The following is a 17,795-nucleotide window of genomic DNA, read 5'->3' on the forward strand; positions in this document are numbered from 1 at the left end:
TTATCTATGTAGATATCTAATCGGATAAGATGTAGATCATCTAGACACTGAAGATAAGATAGGCGCCATGAAATTCTGTGACAGGTAGCTGAGAATAATCTGTCCAGATCCAGTCAGTAACTTTATAAAAGGACAGAATGGAGACACCTCTTTTCAACATGAGAGGAAATCATAGCTCAGATTTTCTGTGAATACCATTGATTTGCAACAGGCATTTGGAACCAGCACCAGTGGCACCTCTCCACCCAAGTGATCAATTTTGAATTGATGGAGGAGGAGGAGGATATATTAGTGAAGTCAGTGCAGACCAATCTTATCACATGACACCCAGCTTTTCGGTACAAATTCCAATTGAAAGGTGTCTATGCCAGTATATATGGCATACTAGTATAAACTGCTGCACACTATAAGTCTGCTGCGAACATTACTTGGAGAGCTAGATGGAGTCTGTATGTAGCACAGCGTTGTGTAGGGAGGTACCTTGGATCAAGGTCTTATGCATTTATGCCTCGCCGGCATCGGATGTCGGCCACCTTGAGGTGATACCTTACGTCACCAGGCATCATCAGAGCTGTCGTGAGGGTGCTTCCGCAGGGCAGGATGGGGTTGTCCCCTCTGAACGTCGAACATTGAAATGTTAACTGGACGGGATAGCTTGATTCCTTGCCCCATGGTCTTCAGTTCGTGAGGACTGTTCTCCCTCTCGACGTCATTCTCACCCAGTAAGAGCATTCTTCCGACCACCTGCTTCTTTTGGCCGCGCGAGATCGCTCTATGTAGTCCCTCTCGCGGTCACTCTCTCAGCTTAAGATTGAACATGATATCTCCTTTGGGAGCCTCGATACAACCGTCTTCCAGTTCGGTGGACTCTAGCACTCTCATGCACCCTGAGACTGTTGTTGGTTCGGATGCAGCCTCGGATAATAGTAACACTGTGACTCCCATATCCCAGCACTCATTTTCCCCAATCCACGACCCTTGCGACACAACGTCGTTGCTCAAGTCTGACGATAGCAAGAATCCTTCGGCTGGCGTTACTGCACCTTCCACCCGTCCACCCTCGTCTAAAGCACCTCCTGTTCTCACAGAGGACATATCACCAAGTTTAGTCTTCAACAAGTTCATCCTTTATGAGAATCGTCTCCGTTTCTACATCGTTGCTTCCAACACTTCCGATTCTCGTCATAAGATAATCAAGATAGACCGCACGTCACAAGATGAGCTGGAAGTAGTCGAAGATGAGGCCGTGTATAGTGGAAGGCAGATGAGCGCGATGCTGAAGATGCTTGAAGATGGGAACAGAGGCTGCGGTGGCTTAGGCAAGGCCAGGGTCTTTTTTGGTATTGCTGGTGCGCTCTCGGGTTCTCCTACTCTGATGTACCCAATATCAATGAATGCCAGGTTTTGTGAAATTTACTGCGGGATGGTACATGATTGTGATATCGAAGCGCTCCGTAGTGGCTCTTCTTGGTGGGCATTATATTTATCATTGTGAAAATACAGAGATCGTGCCGGTATGCTTCAATCACAAGATCGATAAGCCAGCAGAAGAGCAAAAGCTTATGAACATATTCAAGCAAGTTGACATGTCGAAAAACTTTTACTTCAGGTTGGTGTATTCCACTAGCTCGATCAAAAGTGGAGGTCTCAGTATGAGTGTACAAAGCTACACATACGACTTAACGTCTACTCTTCAACACAACCTCACGAGGACGGGTCTTTCTCCCTCAAGACGTTGGATGTTCAATGATCGTTACGCATGGAATTATCATTTATTGACGAGTCCTTTTTGTGATGGAAAGTCACCTTCCGTCAAAGCCCATTGGCTCCTTCCTCTCATTCATGGTCACGTCGATCAAGCTAGTCAGTTTTTCGAGCAATCTGACCACGCACCTGCCCATCTGATCTACATCAGAGCTGACTGTCTTAGGTCGTGTTATATTCATAACTCTTATCGCCCGCCGTTCGCGACACCACGCCGGAGCGCGTTATTTAAAGCGCGGCGTCAACGACGAGGTCGGCCTCTCTACTACTCCGTCCGCTCAACTTTTCGTTTAATCCAAGAATTCGATAGGGAAATGTCGCGAACGAAGTTGAGACGGAACAGATTGTTTCTGAGACGCTCACAACCCCATTCTACTACCCTGGTCCAAGATCATTAGAACATGTGCCGCAAGGTCGCCGCCCAAGTCCAAACTTTACGAGTTATGTTCAGGCGAGTATGATTCTGTACACACTTGGTTCAAAGTGGCTGAGGAGGCAGCTCACTAGTACCGTGGAAGTATCCCTATCTATTGGGCTCAGGAACCCAACAGCATGAGCCCGAGACCTCCCATCGAGAGTATGTAGGCCATCCCAGTTTTGATGACTATCAGATACTGACATAGATGCCAGTCAGTGTCATGGACCCCTTCTATACCGCGGCGGCCCGCCATTTTGCGGATCTCCTCGCACGATATGGTGCGCCACTCATGATCCTGAACTTGATTAAGAAGCGCGAACCAGTGGCGCGTGAATCGAAGCTTGGTGTAGAATACACACAGTGTGTAGAATATCTGAACCAGTTTCTTCCTCCTGGTAAACGGATGATCTACCGTGCATGGGATATGTCGCGTGCATATAAGGAGTACGCGTCTCCCGTCGTCGACAGGTTCGTTTATCTGATCTATTATGCTCTATAGGAAGACGCAGGACGTCATTGGCTACCTGGAGGATATCGCAGAAGAGTCTATACAGATGACTGGGTTCTTCCACTCTGGACCGGAGCCATACTCCCATGCTCTACAAATCGCGGAAGAGTAAGCCTGCTCTCCTCGAAGAGTGAAGTTTCATATTGAAGCATGTCTATGCAGAAATAACACCAATATGTCTTGGCGGAGGACCATGTCATTACAAAACGGGATATGTCGTACAAACTGCGTTGATTGCCTTGACCGTACAAATGCCGCGCAATTCGTGTTTGGAAAGCGCGCTCTAGGACATCAACTCTATGCGCTTGGGGTAGTGGACTCACCCAACTTGGCATTTGACTCTGACGCCGTCAACATGCTCACAGAGATGTACCATGACCATGGAGACAGTATGTTTCTCATATGATGGAACGGGTAAACACGCAACTGAAGCAACACGATATAGGTCTGGCTTTGCAATATACGGGAAGCGCTTTGGTAAATCGCGTTGAAACCTATCGACGGATGCCACATTGGAATAGCCACTCTCGGGACATCATCGAGAACTTGCGTCGCTTTTATGCCAATTCACTTTTGGGTCAGTCAGTGTGTCAGTTTATTTCGGCATCCTGTACTTATATCGCCCCCTCCAGATGCGGATAAGCAAACTGCGATAAATTTATTCCTAGGTATAAACCCTGATCGGCCTTCACGCCCACCTCAGCGAAGTAATTATCGATCTTGGGTCAGTCCGGAGCATTTGGAGCCGGCATATATTCTTGAGGATTGTCAACGCAGCATCAACCAATTTGTTAATTCAAGAGGGGACTTCTGGATCGAGTACTATCGGCCGCTGCTGTTCACTTCGCTTGGAAAACACTTCGCATTCTCGATGAATAGCACTCTCAAGTTACCGGGGTGTGTGTGAATCGACTGGCTATACAGATTTATTGATACCTGTCGCACACAGAAAAACTGCGCGCGATATCAATCACAGTCCATTCCTACCCCACAACAATTCGCCCAGTCGTCACCATCCAAGGTGAGAGTCTACCCTTTATCTGATTTACGTCTAAAGGAAACAATTCCACAGGCTGATGGATGGAGTTCGGCGGTGGATAAGCTCAAGTCCAGTCCGTGGATCTCGTATATCCCACGCAGACCGTACGGCAAGACCGCGGTCTAGACACATGGGCAACGTTGTAGAGCAGGATTCAAACTTAACCGAAGTCATTGCAACCCAACTCATGGATCCTATTGTGTCCCCGAAGGAGGAGGCAGAATATCAGGAGTGAGTCTCTTCATATGTACATGTATGTGTAGCTGAGATGCATTGTATCAAGGTATGTCGACCAGTATGAGGAGTTGCTCGTCATGTCGGATGACGGCGTTGCAAGAGATGACCTCGAACGATACCAACACGGCGTATGGATCGTACAGGGTAATCTCTCATGTTTGCATGATACAAAAGACGACATGGTCAAATTCGCAACGTACATCGAGAGCACAACTCCTCAGCGAATAGGCGGTCGGGATGCTCTGCCAATCAAGTTTGATTACGAGAAGTGGATCGGAGGAGTTGTAACACATTGATTGGTTCCTATAAACCAATATCATTGCCTAATCACACTGCATCCTATTGGACCAAGCTTAAGTATATTTAGATCATTACCATGGACCAGCAACGCCAACTGAAAGTTAAGCACGAAGAGTTCCTCTTGATCATCGTCGAGACTTGAGAGTCACAGTGTACTATGGACATTGCGTGGATTCTCACTCAGGCTCTCGCACGCATGTGCAGATTTTTCGTCAATGAATACTCTCTATCATTAAATTTCTGCTGCGCCCACGCATGCCTCGTTCTCACAAGCGTGTGTATATAGATACGCATGCAAAGGTATGTTGTGCTTCGACTGAAGATTACAATCCATGGCTAATTTCAGGCTCATAAACAATCTTCCCACTAAAGAGGACATAACGGCATGTCACATGTGTATCTGCAATACTACCTAGTACATAGCTAACCAAGCATGTATGATGCACCGCATCCATATCTGCGTCCATCATTCCACACACTCCCCATGACCACGGACTTCTGTACCAGCGTGAGAACGATGCTCGGAAATTTTGGGCACTATGTCGCTGTGTGACGGTGATGGAGGGGATGTGGAGAGTGGCGAACACGACGGAGCGTACTGCGAACTTGTGCAAGACATTGGAGGCGATGCGCTTCCCGAGGAGACAGAAGCGAAGGGTGATACTGAGCGGATTCCCCGATCAGCACTCAGCCGTGGTGGCAATTGCTGTCGTGAGTGTGGTCGCGATGACGGGACAAGCGGGGGCGTACGCGCTCTTGACAGAGACGGTGGTAATGGGCTAAATCCCTGCATATGTGCCCGAGGAGTCGTAGCCGTTGTAATAGAATGTGAATGTGAATGCGAGTAGGGCACCCCGAATGGTATATGACTGGTATCCAAATGTAGTGGCGAGTTTGAAAGTGATTCAGCCAGCTTAGAGTTGCGTCTCTGTGAATTAGACAAGTGCCGCGGAGACGTTTGCCGGGAAGATGGAATTAGCGGCGATGAAGTGAGATGCCTCGGCGACAGTGACGGCGACGCAGTCAACGTGGATGATTGGTTATGGCTCGCACTCGTGTCGAAGCGTGGTTGTGGAGATGAAGACGGGGCAGGTGTGATTCCATATGATTGGAGAGCACGGAAGAGGCGGTCCTTCGCAGGTGACGTCTCGTAAAATACATTTGAGTTGGATCCTCCTAGGTATGATGATGAATGTGAGGGGGATAATGCTTCCCCAGGTATAATATACTGTGGACCGGACATGTAACTTGCAAGTTGCAACTGTGTGAATCGATTTGGTAGCGACATTCGCGAAGGTCCCGACAATGATCGCCGAGGGGAATCTACACGTAGTGGTGACGAAAAGGTATCCTGCACCTCTGGATGGTTCGTGCCGATATTCGTTTCGCTTAGCTGTTGCGCCATCCTCACTACGGGTCTTCCACGCAAACGCGCAAGCATTTTTGCGTCCAACCCTGCTTCAGCCCTCAAGCTTGCGCGAGAGCTGGAGGGATCAAGCACATAACGTGGTGGATCGTTGCGCGCCTGTTTGAGCTGTTGTCTTTCAACAGTAACAGTCGGCTCGCGCGACGCATCGCGCTCTTTCTCGCGTCGACGACTTAGCGCGCCATCTTCGGTGAATGACCGCACGGAGTGCGCGTCATCAGACTCCATGAGATCGGAGCGCACCTCGTCGTCAGTGTGCACTTCGCTCGTATTGGAAGATGAGGCATATGCTTTACTCCTGGGCCCATGTTCGCGACCTGCACCCGCCACCGTAGCGAGTGCAAGGCTTCGACCAAGACGATCCTCGAATGATGAATGATCTGCTTCTGAAGCTTCAGGTGGTGGTGGACTGGTCCACTTCCCGCGCTTGGGCGCCATATGCTCGAGTTGGTCGATTGGAAGACGTATCGGAACATTTGTCTCAAGATCGGACACCGACACAAGCGATGGAGACGGTGCTGTCGACGATGTCAAAGGAGATACTACTGGCGACTCTTGAGGCGAAAGATCATCGGCTACTGGGAGATGCGTTGGGCGCATGGGACTGCTACTGACCGTATATGGGACTTGAGGAGGTAGTGGTGAAAGACGGGGGGGTACGAAGGCACCACGCGATGGAGAAGGATGAAGTAGTTCTTCACTCTTACGTTCTTCGCATAGCTGGGCCAAAGCTACAATTGCCCGTTCCGGACGGCTTGCAAGGATCCGGGAGGCACGCATAAACTCGCCACGGATCTATGCGGTGATGAATTGGCGCATGACTCGGCACTTTGGCTCACAGAAACTCACAGTGTATAGACCATCACGAGTGACACACCGCGCGACGTTGAAATCCGTCTCAAATGGATCCTGTTGTATCATACCGCAGTTAGTACTGGATCAAGTTGTCGAATCACAGCTTACCTCTATACATAGACGGTTCCGCTCTCTCGGGCTCCCCTTCTCCGCCTAAATGACTCATAAGACCCAGGAGACACGATAGAACGTCATATAGCTTGCCTCGCTCTCCCAGCCTTTGCTCTCCTTCTTCAAAAGCCCAGCTCTAATTGATGCCACGCCAGATGAATATGCGAAGTCACGCGAATAAAACCTGAAAAAATCAATTAACCTATTTTAAAAAAAGACGATCATCAGTATTGTGAGATAGAGAAGAGTGTTCTATTGTACAGTTCAGCCACGCTTTCCGAATCGGATGATTTCCATCGCTGGCGCAAAAGCTCTATATCGTCGAAGAACCTACGTAAGGATGTCAATAATGTCGGCCTACAATACACGGGCGAGTACGGCCAATGATTACCATATGTTGTGACCGTTCAAATGAGTCTCCTCCTAGAAACTTACTCAGTGTTGAGGACGAACGTCAAGGAGCTGGATTACCTCCGATATGGGACGTAAAGGCGGCATCTGTTGCAGGTTGGGAAGGACTGGTGGGTTCTTGACGTGAATTAGGAAGTATAGTACTAGAAGGACATAGCCATATGATGATAGTGTTCCTTTATACGGCGAATTAATCTTGCTGTGTCAGCAGTCAGCAAAAATATTTCTCATGTTATCGCGGGGCGCGTACCGTCGTTTGCTCCACACTTTTACTACGCGCCCGTACCCATTCATATGAGTGCAAATTGCGACGTGGACGTTCTAGCGGACACTTACGGAACAAAACCATTGTCCGCACACGGGCGGGATCAATCATAGCATAACACATAAGAAGGCGTGTATTCTCTAATGCGAGCCGGTTCTCAAAACCAATATCGCATGCGATTCCAAATGGAAGACCCGGAGCAGGATCGAGAGATAGTTTCACGATAGGTATTCGGGCGCGTGGCAAAGGTTTTACATGGAACTTGGTTTCTGGTACCACGATTAGTTTCCTTTCGATACCAGATACAGATTGCTCACCTCGCTCCAGCAAGTCACCGAGCATGTTCACAAGATCGGTGGCCGAAAGTCGCTCTTCCGAGTCGATCAGGCAGCATAGATCCATGTCTAGATAGATAGATCAGACATACTATGCATAACGCGTACAACACCACGTATACCTGAGTTGCGGAGACTGAAGCCATTCGCACTGCTGCCAAATGAAAGCAGCCGGCTATCGGGCTCGATAGTGCGAATGAGTCGCTCGAGGAGCTTGCGTACGTCTTCTTTGACGGTCATCTCCTCCGACGTTGGAAGCAGTTGGATAACGAAATCGAAAAGACATTGGGAGAATTCGGCGGCGAACTTCTGCCTAGACGCATGCTTGCGCTGGGGTGAAGGGTTGCCATTGGGCTGTAAGTACTGTTGGCGAGGAGATTGGAGGGCGCTGACAGGCTGAGCATAGACAGCAGCCATTGGACGTCTCGGGAGTTGAAGAGCAGAAAGGAGGACGCGTTGGCCAGCAGATGGAGAGAGATGAGGACGTTGCTGGGAGGACTTGGAGTGCTGTGACTCTAGAGGCAAGTTCGCGATCAGGCCGTCCACCCGCCGCCTGCTATCCAGCCCGTTATAGGAGAATGCTGCCGGAGTCGAGCGCCCACGTGAGGACGCCCACTACTACAGTTCCTTAAATATTTTACCCTCGACTTTGTTCTACATTTGTTCTAAATCGTGGCTGGGAGGGCGACGGCCGCTCCGATTATCTCGATCTTATACACAACACTTGTTCTAGCAACCCATCCATATACAGTTGCGATAATGCCAGCGCGCGACGATCGTCGCATGGCAGTCCCACATACAGACAAGGACCAGCACACATCATGAAGTGAAACGAATCGTCAGCTTTTGTTTGTGTTTTCCGTGTCTTTTTCTAATCTACCTATTTTCTAAACGACATAAAATTATCCTCTTCGTGACAATTCACTGTGCAACATATTGTCAGTAGGGATCAAAAATAGAAGGGGAACTGGTACAAACCTAAATGCTGAATCAATACACGACTTCACCTCCTTGTAACTTACAACCAGACAGCTTTGTTCATCACGAGCGACCAGCATGATACGTTCGTCTGTTCCAGCATCCAGCTATGGACAACCAGTCAACAACGATCACACATGTACAGCTCTCAGACATACCTTGTTGAGACACGTGAAAACGTGCGACAGATTGACAACAGGGTTGCCTTGCTCATCGACCTGATGAAAGACATAGTCTCGAAAGAGCTTGATGATGTACCGATCACCAGTTTCTGACCACCGCGGCTCACGAGCAAACCTGACAACGTGTTAGCTGCGTGTCCGCGCGGTAATGTCCATTGCGCACTCTGGACGTTCGTTGATGAAACCGAATTTGCATAAAAGCCTCACAAGGCGTGCATTCTCGAGCTCCGACATCAGCTCGCTTTCCAAACGATCAACGGCGCTGCGTGAATGGGAATGTCAGACATCATGGCACGGCAAAAGCTTCCACTTCGGCTTACTTCTGCATTTCGATCATCTCCGTCGGCACCCTGTTCCCAATCATATCGAACAATTGGTTGATAGCCTAATGGACCAACATCAACTTCACTTTGTCACAGAAAACGGATTAATTCACCTTGTTCGGGGCAGGAGTGACCAGAAACAAGGCCACGGCCTTCAAATCTGCAGAATAGTGTCGTCCAATAGTTTCGATCGCTTTTTGAACGTTGTTGATGGCGGCGAGATTGCTGCAGCAAAGTGCAAGAAGAAGTTTGGCGAACATGAATAGATCCTCTTGTTGTAAGTAAGCGATGTCCGCTCGTGACTCGTACATGAGGACGTCGACAACGCCGCACGAGCTGATGCGAACCCTGCAGGGACGTCATTCATGTTAGAACCGAGACGGTTATTGTCTCGGGCTCCAGATGCACTCCCCAGATGTACGGTGAAGTAAGACATTACCTATTCTGCCCCGTAAGAAGGACTTTTGTAGCGTCAATAATGCGCACAGCCATTCCTGCCTCGTGCACCGTCTTAATAGCACTCGCTATTTGAGTCACATACGACCAGATAATTTGCTCGGGTATGCGAGAAGTCTGGGCCTGAAGACGCCCGTTCTGAAATTGCGGTGCCTTCGGTTTCATGTGAGCATCATAAAGCGTTTGCGAGTTGGGGTGGTAGTCGTACACCACAACCAATGCTATGAAGTAATATGACATGAGACCCGAGTGAGAAGCCAGAGATCAAACAATGCTATCGCACAACTATCGCCGAATGCACGACTCGTGAACGCCTCGCGCACTGAAATGATGTTAGGATGTCGGATGGCTGCCCAAAATTCAATGCCAGAGAATGCGGCCTGTTGCATGAGGCGAAAGTCTATAGATGACACAAATTAGGGGCCTAATGGACTGGAATAAATCTGGCTAGCACGTACTTTCAATTCTTCTCAGCGCATAAGACAATCCATCTGTGGAATTGCTCGCCCGATACACAGTAGAATACCAGTTCCCAAACTTCCGCCTCTCTCCGCCAATCGACTCTAGAGGCACTAGCGTGTGATAGCCTTGAATCTCCTCCGGTAAATTAAGACCAGTAGCAGGAGCTGTATGGATAATTTCGGATCGACGTTGCAGCTCCTCTCGAATGTTGTCAGTTACAAAATACCGCTCCGTGAGGTCGTCTGGGCGAGGTTGAGTGTACAAATGGTAGTTCAGCTATGTAACAATACACCCAATATGAGAACAACGTGGGTTGGATCAGATTGCAAGCGCAACGCACTGGTTGCCTAACAAATGTGAACTGGGTTGAATATAAAGGGTCCATTGCGCCGTCATAGCCAAGCATCTGTGAGGCGTCTGCATATGGATTGGATACGATTTGGCCCTGATGGCCGTGAGAGCCATCGCTTCCCATGTCTCCATTATGGCCCCCATATACATGTGCGTCATACGGATCATGGGTGTCGTAAAAATCCGACTGGACAGAATAGTACTCGGTTGGCGCCGAAGACGATCTTAGGTCTCGATCAGGAGCGTGAGCTAACATGAAGGACCCAAGACCTACGAAGACATCGACATCTGAGAGTTGATCAAAGCTGAGGAGATCACTGGACTGTCGGAGGTGGTCGACGTCTTCGGAACGAAGACAGGAGCGTTAACGGCCTGAGCAGGAAGAGCAGCGCTCGGCGTAGGCGATTCGGGCGGTCTTCATTATCATTAGCTCGGATTACGAATATCAGAATCACTCATGGGACGCACACAGGTGAATATTCATCGCGCTACGCGTTGGTGAGTATACGATTACAAATCAAGCGCGAAGGGACACACTGGTGGAGGGTGATAATAGATACAACCTTTGTCTTGAAATTTACATGATCTGGTGACTTATAAACCCGCTGTAGCACAACGGCAGTGGGGGGAACACACCCATAAATCAATATGTTTCTACATTGTCGTTGAGTAGAATCTAGAAGAAGCTGTGGTCAACGAAGATAATGCTCAAACGTCATGCGCACCCTTCTTTGGAGATGGTTTCGGACTTGAGGGGTGATCGATGGAAGGAGCGACTATCTTGACGGCGGAGGAGGAAGGCCTGGAGAAGAAGGCCATTTCACCCTGAGCCATCCTGCGGCCAAGAGGTGGTTGGTTCACAGGGACGAGAATGCAGCCATATCGGGCGCCAGACGCGCTGCCCACGTGCCATCCATACATAGCCCCAAACAGTCACCCACAACTGGGTGGCGTTTACTTGTCTTAATCCCCCTATGTCCAGCCTCGCTCGAGATGCAGCAGCTTTCAAGTCTGCTCTACACAGGCAGGACTATACATCTTGGCACTCTCAACCTCCTCCACTTCAGCAGCAACAGCAGCAGCCTGCACCCGAATCCACGGACGTGTCATCAAAGTCTAAGAAGAAGCGTCCGAAGTCAAGCACGTCTCCCGCGGCTACCTTGACCCTATGGCTAATCTGTTGGTGTAGATGTTGTGTACTCCCAGCCTGCTGACACTGGCTCTGGCACGAACGTCAATACTCAACTCGTTTATGTTGTGAATCATCTCAAGTCCACAGGCAACCCTACCCGATTGCAAGATCTCGCCATTTTGACCAACACGCCCATTGATACCGACGCGGTCCTACTTGAGAAGTTCAAAGCACACGATCGTGTTTTATACGATCCTAAAACGGATCTCTACTCCTACAGAGTATGTCATTTCGTGTAGGCATGGCTGGCTGTGCCCAACCGTTCGATACTAATCGCATATAGCACGACTACAATGTGAGAAACAAAGCGGCCCTCTTGACTGAAATTCAGCGACAGACACGCAAAGGTGGCGGACTTTCAGTGCGCACACTCAAAGAGAGCTGGAAGGAGGCGCCACAGGCGATAGAGGAGCTTGAAAACGAAGGAGAGGTGTATGTGACCCGCACGCTCAAGGACGGTCAGATGAGGATGGTTTTCTGGAATGAGGTGAAACCGGACGAGGAGAGTGGGGGTATGCCAGTGGAGAAAGGTGCGTTGTTATGCTCTCGCTTTGGCAGGATGATTCAACTTAAGATACTAGAATTCAACGATCTCTGGCATTCTCTTCACGTCCCGAATGATGTGGACCTCCTCAAGCAGCTTGCATCAGAAGGATTGCAAGCCACAGCCGCTGAGACGATTATTCCAAAAACTGGAGCTGGAAAGAAGAAGGGCAAGCGGACTGCACCACGGCATCGACAGGTGCGGATCACCAACACACATTTGAAAGGACAAATAGACCTTTCTAGAGATTATGTCGCTCCTGGTGCGAAATAATGATAGTGGTGCCTTGACCGCCATCCACTAGATGATCACTATCAGGAACAAGAATACTGTATTTATAATCTATACAATATACATACAAATAATAGATGCCCTGGTCGCTGTTGTCGGTTTTCGTATTTGAAGCGTACCATGGTCACTTCGACCAGTTTGAAGAGGTGTCGCAAGTTATACGTTTGGACATATCGATGTCTTCATGCCACATGTTATCCCGAACACCGCAAGACAATGATGCATGATGAGTAGTGAAGGCCATTGCGGCTTACTCATAATGATATATATCCATTACAAAATTAAAAACCTTTTGTTGAAAACGCATGTATACGGCAAGATATCACAGAAGGTACAGAGTCTAGCATTCTGAATACAAGCCTTACCTGTGGCCCGTTTGACCATTCAGTCAGATAGCTCAAGTTAAATCGGGAGACAGTTTATTCTTGCGCCAGGAAAGGGTTTGCAATCTCTTCAGATCCATCCACAGGGCTAAGGAGAGTGATAGTGGGACCGCGTAAAACAACCAGCCCAAGGGACCGTGTTTGCAACTGAGCTTCTGCAAAATTGGTTGAGGAAATTAGTCCGATCGTGAATTTGCTATCCTCACCGTTTTGGAACTGCTCCTCCACCTCGTCGAGGACAAGGTTGAGGAGCTGGTCAAAGCCCTTTAGAATACCAGTAACTACATGTATCGTCAGCAACGCGCATTGCAGCCGGTGCAAACTCACCTTCTCTACCACCAGTGAATTTCACTCTGATTCTTTCGTTTGCATACTTGGATAAATCAAGAATGGCCTCGCGTTTCGGTTTGTCCATGGTAGGCTGGGCACTGGGAGAAATGTAAGCGGGAAGTATGCAAGCGTATATAGCGTGGTCTTACTGTGCATTGCGCCCCCTAGTCGCTGAGGTAGCCCCCCTCACCCCCCTGAATACACCACGACCCTGTATGTGTGAGAACGTCCGTTGGCTGAATCTCCGAAACAAATAAAAATCGCACTCTGTCCGCCATTTCAGTTACGGCTCTTCTTCACGTTGTGTCCTGCTGTCTTTTCCGACAAGCTCACGCGGTACTCGTTGTTTCAGTCGATTGAAGGCGTCCGCAGATCTCTCAAATACGAGCGTGTAGCGAGATCTCTAGGCCGTCTACGGAGTATTACACAGAATAGAGATTTGAAAGATCGGTGGATCCCATCAACAGAAGTATATGAGCATTAGATAGGAAGATATAAGGCTATAGCGCATGCCTTCTGTGTAGCCTGGCTCTTGTTCGTCGGCTGTGGCTGGTTGTTGCAGTGTGGCTTTGAAAATCCGACGCCGCGCGTGCTGCTTGCTTTCATCCCTCAACCCAGCGCGATTTGCCACTCCCTTCCTCCCCATCTATTCACGGTCCACAATCATTCAGAAAGTGTGCATTGTACTGCTTTTTCTTGCTGCTCTATTCTCTCAATCGCAAACAAAATCTCAGCGTGACTTACGATCATGAACGCCAGTGAACTCCTCGCCAATACCCTATCTCCAGGTCTGTCTTTCGACTCTCGTCTTCGCGTTCTGTATTACACAACCTCATATCCTCGTGTTTCGTACAAAAAGACGCGCATACTCGTCAGGATGCGACTCAGCAGCTGGAGAATGCATCCCGCGAGAACTACGTGCGCACTGCCTCGTCGTATATGGGGGCTCTTTACTGATCGAATTATTTTCGGTGCAATGTATGCAGCCCGCATATATGTTGATGTTATGTTCGGAGCTGGTCAACGAAAATTCACCCCAACATGTGAGGAATGCCGCAGGTTTAGCTTTGAAGAACGCCTTGACCGCGCGAGTGAGTGATGACAACATCGTGTTTCAAACCTTATGAGCCTGATTTGTCTGCAGGAAAGTGCTCGCCAACTAGACTACACAAACAGATGGCTTGCTGTTGACGGTGATACACGTGAAAAAATCAAGCAAGATGCCCTTATGGCACTTGGTTCTCCAATTGCGAAAGTTGGCACTGTGGCGGCACAGGTAGTCGCCGCGATCGCTGCAGTTGAACTTCCACAAGGTCATTGGATGGATGTGATTGGAATATTGCTCGGTTTCGTCAATAATGAAGCTAACACTAACCTGAGGATTGCTACGCTGCAAGCGATCGGGTTTATCTGCGAGTCAATCGTAGGTGTAATTTTAATATAATTAAAACAAGCTACTCAATTAGTTTCAGAAACCCGAAATTCTGGCTATGCGCTCAAATGAGATTCTGACCGCTGTCATTCACGGGGCAAGGAAGGAAGAACCGTCCCCTGATGTTCAGCTGGCCGCTATTCAAGCGCTCCTGAATTCTCTAGAATTTGTGCGCGAGAACTTCGACCGTGAGGTAAGATCGCTGCTTTCTGGCCTTGTGTCTCACAACTTCATCTCCTGAATTCCGCTAGGGGGAGCGTAATTACATCATGCAAGTCGTCTGTGAGGCCACGCAAAATTCCTCTGGTCCTGTTCAGATTGGAGCGTTTGAATGTTTAGTCCGCATCATGACGCTCTACTATGACAAGATGAGCTTTTACATGGAACGCGCGTTGTTTGGTGTAAGTGATCATTTGGTTCATCATAATGCTGATTCTACTCACTATAACAATAGCTTACAGTCATGGGTATGAAGCACTCCGAAGAAGCCATTGCCCTCCAAGCAGTGGAGTTCTGGTCAACTGTATGTGAAATTGAGTCAGAGTTGGCTTGGGAGGCTCAAGAAGTGCGTATGTCCTATTTGAGTTCATTTCCTAAATTCTCAACGCGACATAATAGGCAAATGAATACGGAGAGGTTCCTGAAACAGAGAGCAAATTCTTCGCGAAGATCGCTCTGCCTGAGATTGTACCTGTGCTTCTCCAGCTATTGACTCACCAGGAAGAGGATGCTGATGAGGACGAGTGGAATATTTCCATGGCGGCAGGCACTTGCTTGGGGCTTCTTGCTCAAGCGGTGGCTGATACCATTGTGCCGGCCGTCATTCCGTTCATTGAGGCCAACATTCGGGCACAAGATTGGCACCCTCGTGAAGCAGCCGTAATGACTTTTGGGTCCATCCTCGACGGTCCTGACCCTAATGTCCTCACTCCGCTCGTGAACCAGGCTCTACCCATCCTCATTGATATGATGAATGACTCCAACCTGCACGTAAAGGATACTGTTGCATGGACTCTCGGCCGTATCTGCGATCTTTTGGTCGGCACTATCAAACCGGACGTGCATCTGCATCCTCTTGTTTCTGCGCTGGTCAACGGATTGCAGGATAACCCTCGAATCGTGGCTAATTCCTGTTGGGCGTTGATGAATCTTGCTGATCAGCTAGGATCTTCAGAAGGTGATGACCTACAGGCCGCTGCTTCTAGCCCGCTGTCGCCATATTTCGACGGTATTGTGCAGGCGCTGCTTAGGGTCACAGAGACGTGAGTATACCTCAATTTGATCCGTCAGGATGCAAGCCTAATGTCATTTTATACAGCGCGAGCAATGAGGGTAATTATCGTACCGCAGCGTATGAAGCCATCACGTCCTTCGTCACCCACGCCACAATGGACACAATTCCTGTGGTGCAGAACACCGCCGTTGCGATCCTGCTCAGAATGGAGCAACTCCTTGGCATGCAGGTCAGCCGCACGGCGCCTTCCGATAATTAACATATGCTGATGAGGTGGCCTACAGAATCAAATCGTCGGAGTTGATGATCGCAACAACTGGAACGATCTACAGAGCAATTTCTGCAGCGTGATTATTGTACGTTTCAGCGCAAAAGTATCCTGTAATGTGATGTCTCATATGCACATGACAGAGTGTCGTCCGGAAGTTGGGCGATGGCATCCAACCATTAGCAGATCGGATCATGACTCTCATTCTACAGCTGATGGGGTCTGCCGGGAAGACATCAACTATCCTCGAGGATGCCTTCCTCGTTGTCGGCTCGCTGGCTTCAGGTCTGTGGTGATATGGCATGGCGTAGAATGACATTTATTCTTACACATTTTATTATAGCCCTTGAGCAAGGCTTTAATCCTTACATTCAAGCGTTCCTGCCATACCTGTACCCGGCTCTCAAGGCTCACGAGGATACACAACTATGCACTGTTGCAGTGGGGATTATTGGAGATATATCCCGTGCTCTCAGTGAACAGACCGCTCAGTACTCAAATGCTTTCATGAGTGTTCTCCTCGAGAATCTGCAAAGTGATGTCTTGAACCGCAACGTTAAGATTTCAATTTTGTCATGCTTCGGCGACATAGCTCTTGCGATCGGGCCTGCATTCGAACCATACATGAATACCACTATGGGCGTTCTGCGACAAGCGGGTGCGTTGCAACCAAATCCTGTGAGTATTGGTGGGATCCCATATAGTTCCTGAAGCTGATATACAGCTTAGCTCGACTCGGATTTGGTAGAGTATGTAGCGCTACTGCGTGAGGGCATTCTTGAGGCGTATACCGGCATTGTTACTGGGCTTAAAAACACCGATCAAGGTACCAGTGATGATCTTCTGGGTAAATTGTATTTATTGCTCACTGTGTTACGCCAGTTTCCCTTCTCCTGCCTCATGTTCAAAGTATACTGGATCTTGTACAGAAATCTTTGGCCGACAGCGAGAGAACTGAGTCGTCCGTTAAGCTGGCTATAGGACTTGTTGGTGACCTAGCCGACGCGTTCCCTGACGGCCAGATAAAGCAATTCTTGCTCGCGGAGTGGATTATGAGCGAGCTGCGGACGAAAGGCCGTACATTGGCAGAAACGAAGAAAACCTTACGCTGGGCCCGCGAAGTAAGACTATTTTTGTGTCCTGGCTGACAGAATCTGATGGATTTCTTATAGATGGTCAAGCGCGCAACTGCATAGAATTTCTCGATTCCCCTTTCCCCCTGTGCTTCAGAGTCCGCTATCAATTTCTGATCTCTCCATTCAACAATCTCGTCCCAACACCCATGTACCATGCTCATCCCACTTGCCATCTGAAGGAGGCATATCATCCATGTTGCAATTTGCATGCCCAGTAGAGCGGCCGCGAAAGGACCGCGGTTATGTCCTTAGGACTCTTGATTTGTTACCGCAGACGCACCACTGTTTCCATACTGTATTCCTGGGCTTACACTCATCTCGTTGTCGATTGCCGGCGCTGCATCGTATGTTTTCGATAATGAGCCGACGGCATTATTCGTTGGTTTCCTAATACTGATTCCTCAAGGGAAGTTAGCACGCGCACGGTTGTGCTATGTCTGTTATGCACGTCAATACATGTTCTTTTCTCCCGTCCGTTGTTGCGGCCGAATTGCGTCGGACGAGTTGTTGGCGTGTGATAAACGATCTCGTGATTCTAATTGAATACGTCCGCGTATCCTCGCG

At 48.9% G+C, this 17,795-nt stretch overlaps 5 protein-coding genes across 5 annotated transcripts; 3 read left to right on the forward strand and 2 right to left on the reverse strand.

Moving 5' to 3' along the window:
- Positions 1–880: 880 nt before the first annotated feature.
- FIBRA_05337 (uncharacterized protein) lies at positions 881–4,262 on the forward strand (the record flags this gene model as incomplete). The annotated part of the gene is made up of 13 exons (XM_012327106.1): positions 881–1,349; positions 1,402–1,863; positions 1,916–2,016; positions 2,075–2,219; positions 2,272–2,341; positions 2,399–2,626; positions 2,682–2,798; positions 2,853–3,079; positions 3,136–3,267; positions 3,323–3,587; positions 3,640–3,711; positions 3,748–3,960; positions 4,013–4,262. The coding sequence occupies 13 exons, from the start codon at positions 881–883 to the stop codon at positions 4,260–4,262; spliced, it is 2,751 nt and encodes a 916-aa protein (XP_012182496.1).
- Positions 4,263–4,732: 470 nt separating this feature from the next.
- Positions 4,733–11,255, reverse strand: FIBRA_05338 (uncharacterized protein; the record flags this gene model as incomplete). The annotated part of the gene is made up of 20 exons (XM_012327107.1): positions 4,733–6,487; positions 6,542–6,601; positions 6,656–6,700; positions 7,112–7,268; positions 7,320–7,341; positions 7,406–7,603; positions 7,652–7,738; positions 7,792–8,284; positions 8,692–8,754; positions 8,806–8,944; positions 8,993–9,091; positions 9,150–9,214; positions 9,266–9,500; positions 9,592–9,829; positions 9,892–10,008; positions 10,067–10,346; positions 10,411–10,645; positions 10,696–10,836; positions 10,890–10,909; positions 11,136–11,255. The coding sequence occupies 20 exons, from the start codon at positions 11,253–11,255 to the stop codon at positions 4,733–4,735; spliced, it is 4,569 nt and encodes a 1,522-aa protein (XP_012182497.1).
- A 140-nt stretch (positions 11,256–11,395) lies between these two features.
- On the forward strand, positions 11,396–12,430 carry FIBRA_05339 (uncharacterized protein; the record flags this gene model as incomplete). The annotated part of the gene is made up of 4 exons (XM_012327108.1): positions 11,396–11,549; positions 11,611–11,834; positions 11,897–12,143; positions 12,195–12,430. The coding sequence occupies 4 exons, from the start codon at positions 11,396–11,398 to the stop codon at positions 12,428–12,430; spliced, it is 861 nt and encodes a 286-aa protein (XP_012182498.1).
- Positions 12,431–12,867: 437 nt separating this feature from the next.
- FIBRA_05340 (uncharacterized protein) lies at positions 12,868–13,246 on the reverse strand (the record flags this gene model as incomplete). Its single annotated transcript, XM_012327109.1, has 2 exons — positions 12,868–13,112; positions 13,159–13,246. The coding sequence occupies 2 exons, from the start codon at positions 13,244–13,246 to the stop codon at positions 12,868–12,870; spliced, it is 333 nt and encodes a 110-aa protein (XP_012182499.1).
- A 663-nt stretch (positions 13,247–13,909) lies between these two features.
- FIBRA_05341 (uncharacterized protein) lies at positions 13,910–17,291 on the forward strand (the record flags this gene model as incomplete). The annotated part of the gene is made up of 15 exons (XM_012327110.1): positions 13,910–13,949; positions 14,021–14,079; positions 14,148–14,252; positions 14,306–14,584; positions 14,634–14,786; positions 14,845–14,994; positions 15,048–15,158; positions 15,212–15,855; positions 15,912–16,056; positions 16,112–16,183; positions 16,239–16,380; positions 16,439–16,773; positions 16,825–16,921; positions 16,978–17,216; positions 17,268–17,291. The coding sequence occupies 15 exons, from the start codon at positions 13,910–13,912 to the stop codon at positions 17,289–17,291; spliced, it is 2,595 nt and encodes an 864-aa protein (XP_012182500.1).
- Positions 17,292–17,795: the final 504 nt, after the last annotated feature.

Source organism: Fibroporia radiculosa (genome assembly GCF_000313525.1).
Source record: "Fibroporia radiculosa TFFH 294 genomic supercontigs, scaffold4276, whole genome shotgun sequence".
Classification (NCBI taxonomy): domain Eukaryota; kingdom Fungi; phylum Basidiomycota; class Agaricomycetes; order Polyporales; family Fibroporiaceae; genus Fibroporia; species Fibroporia radiculosa.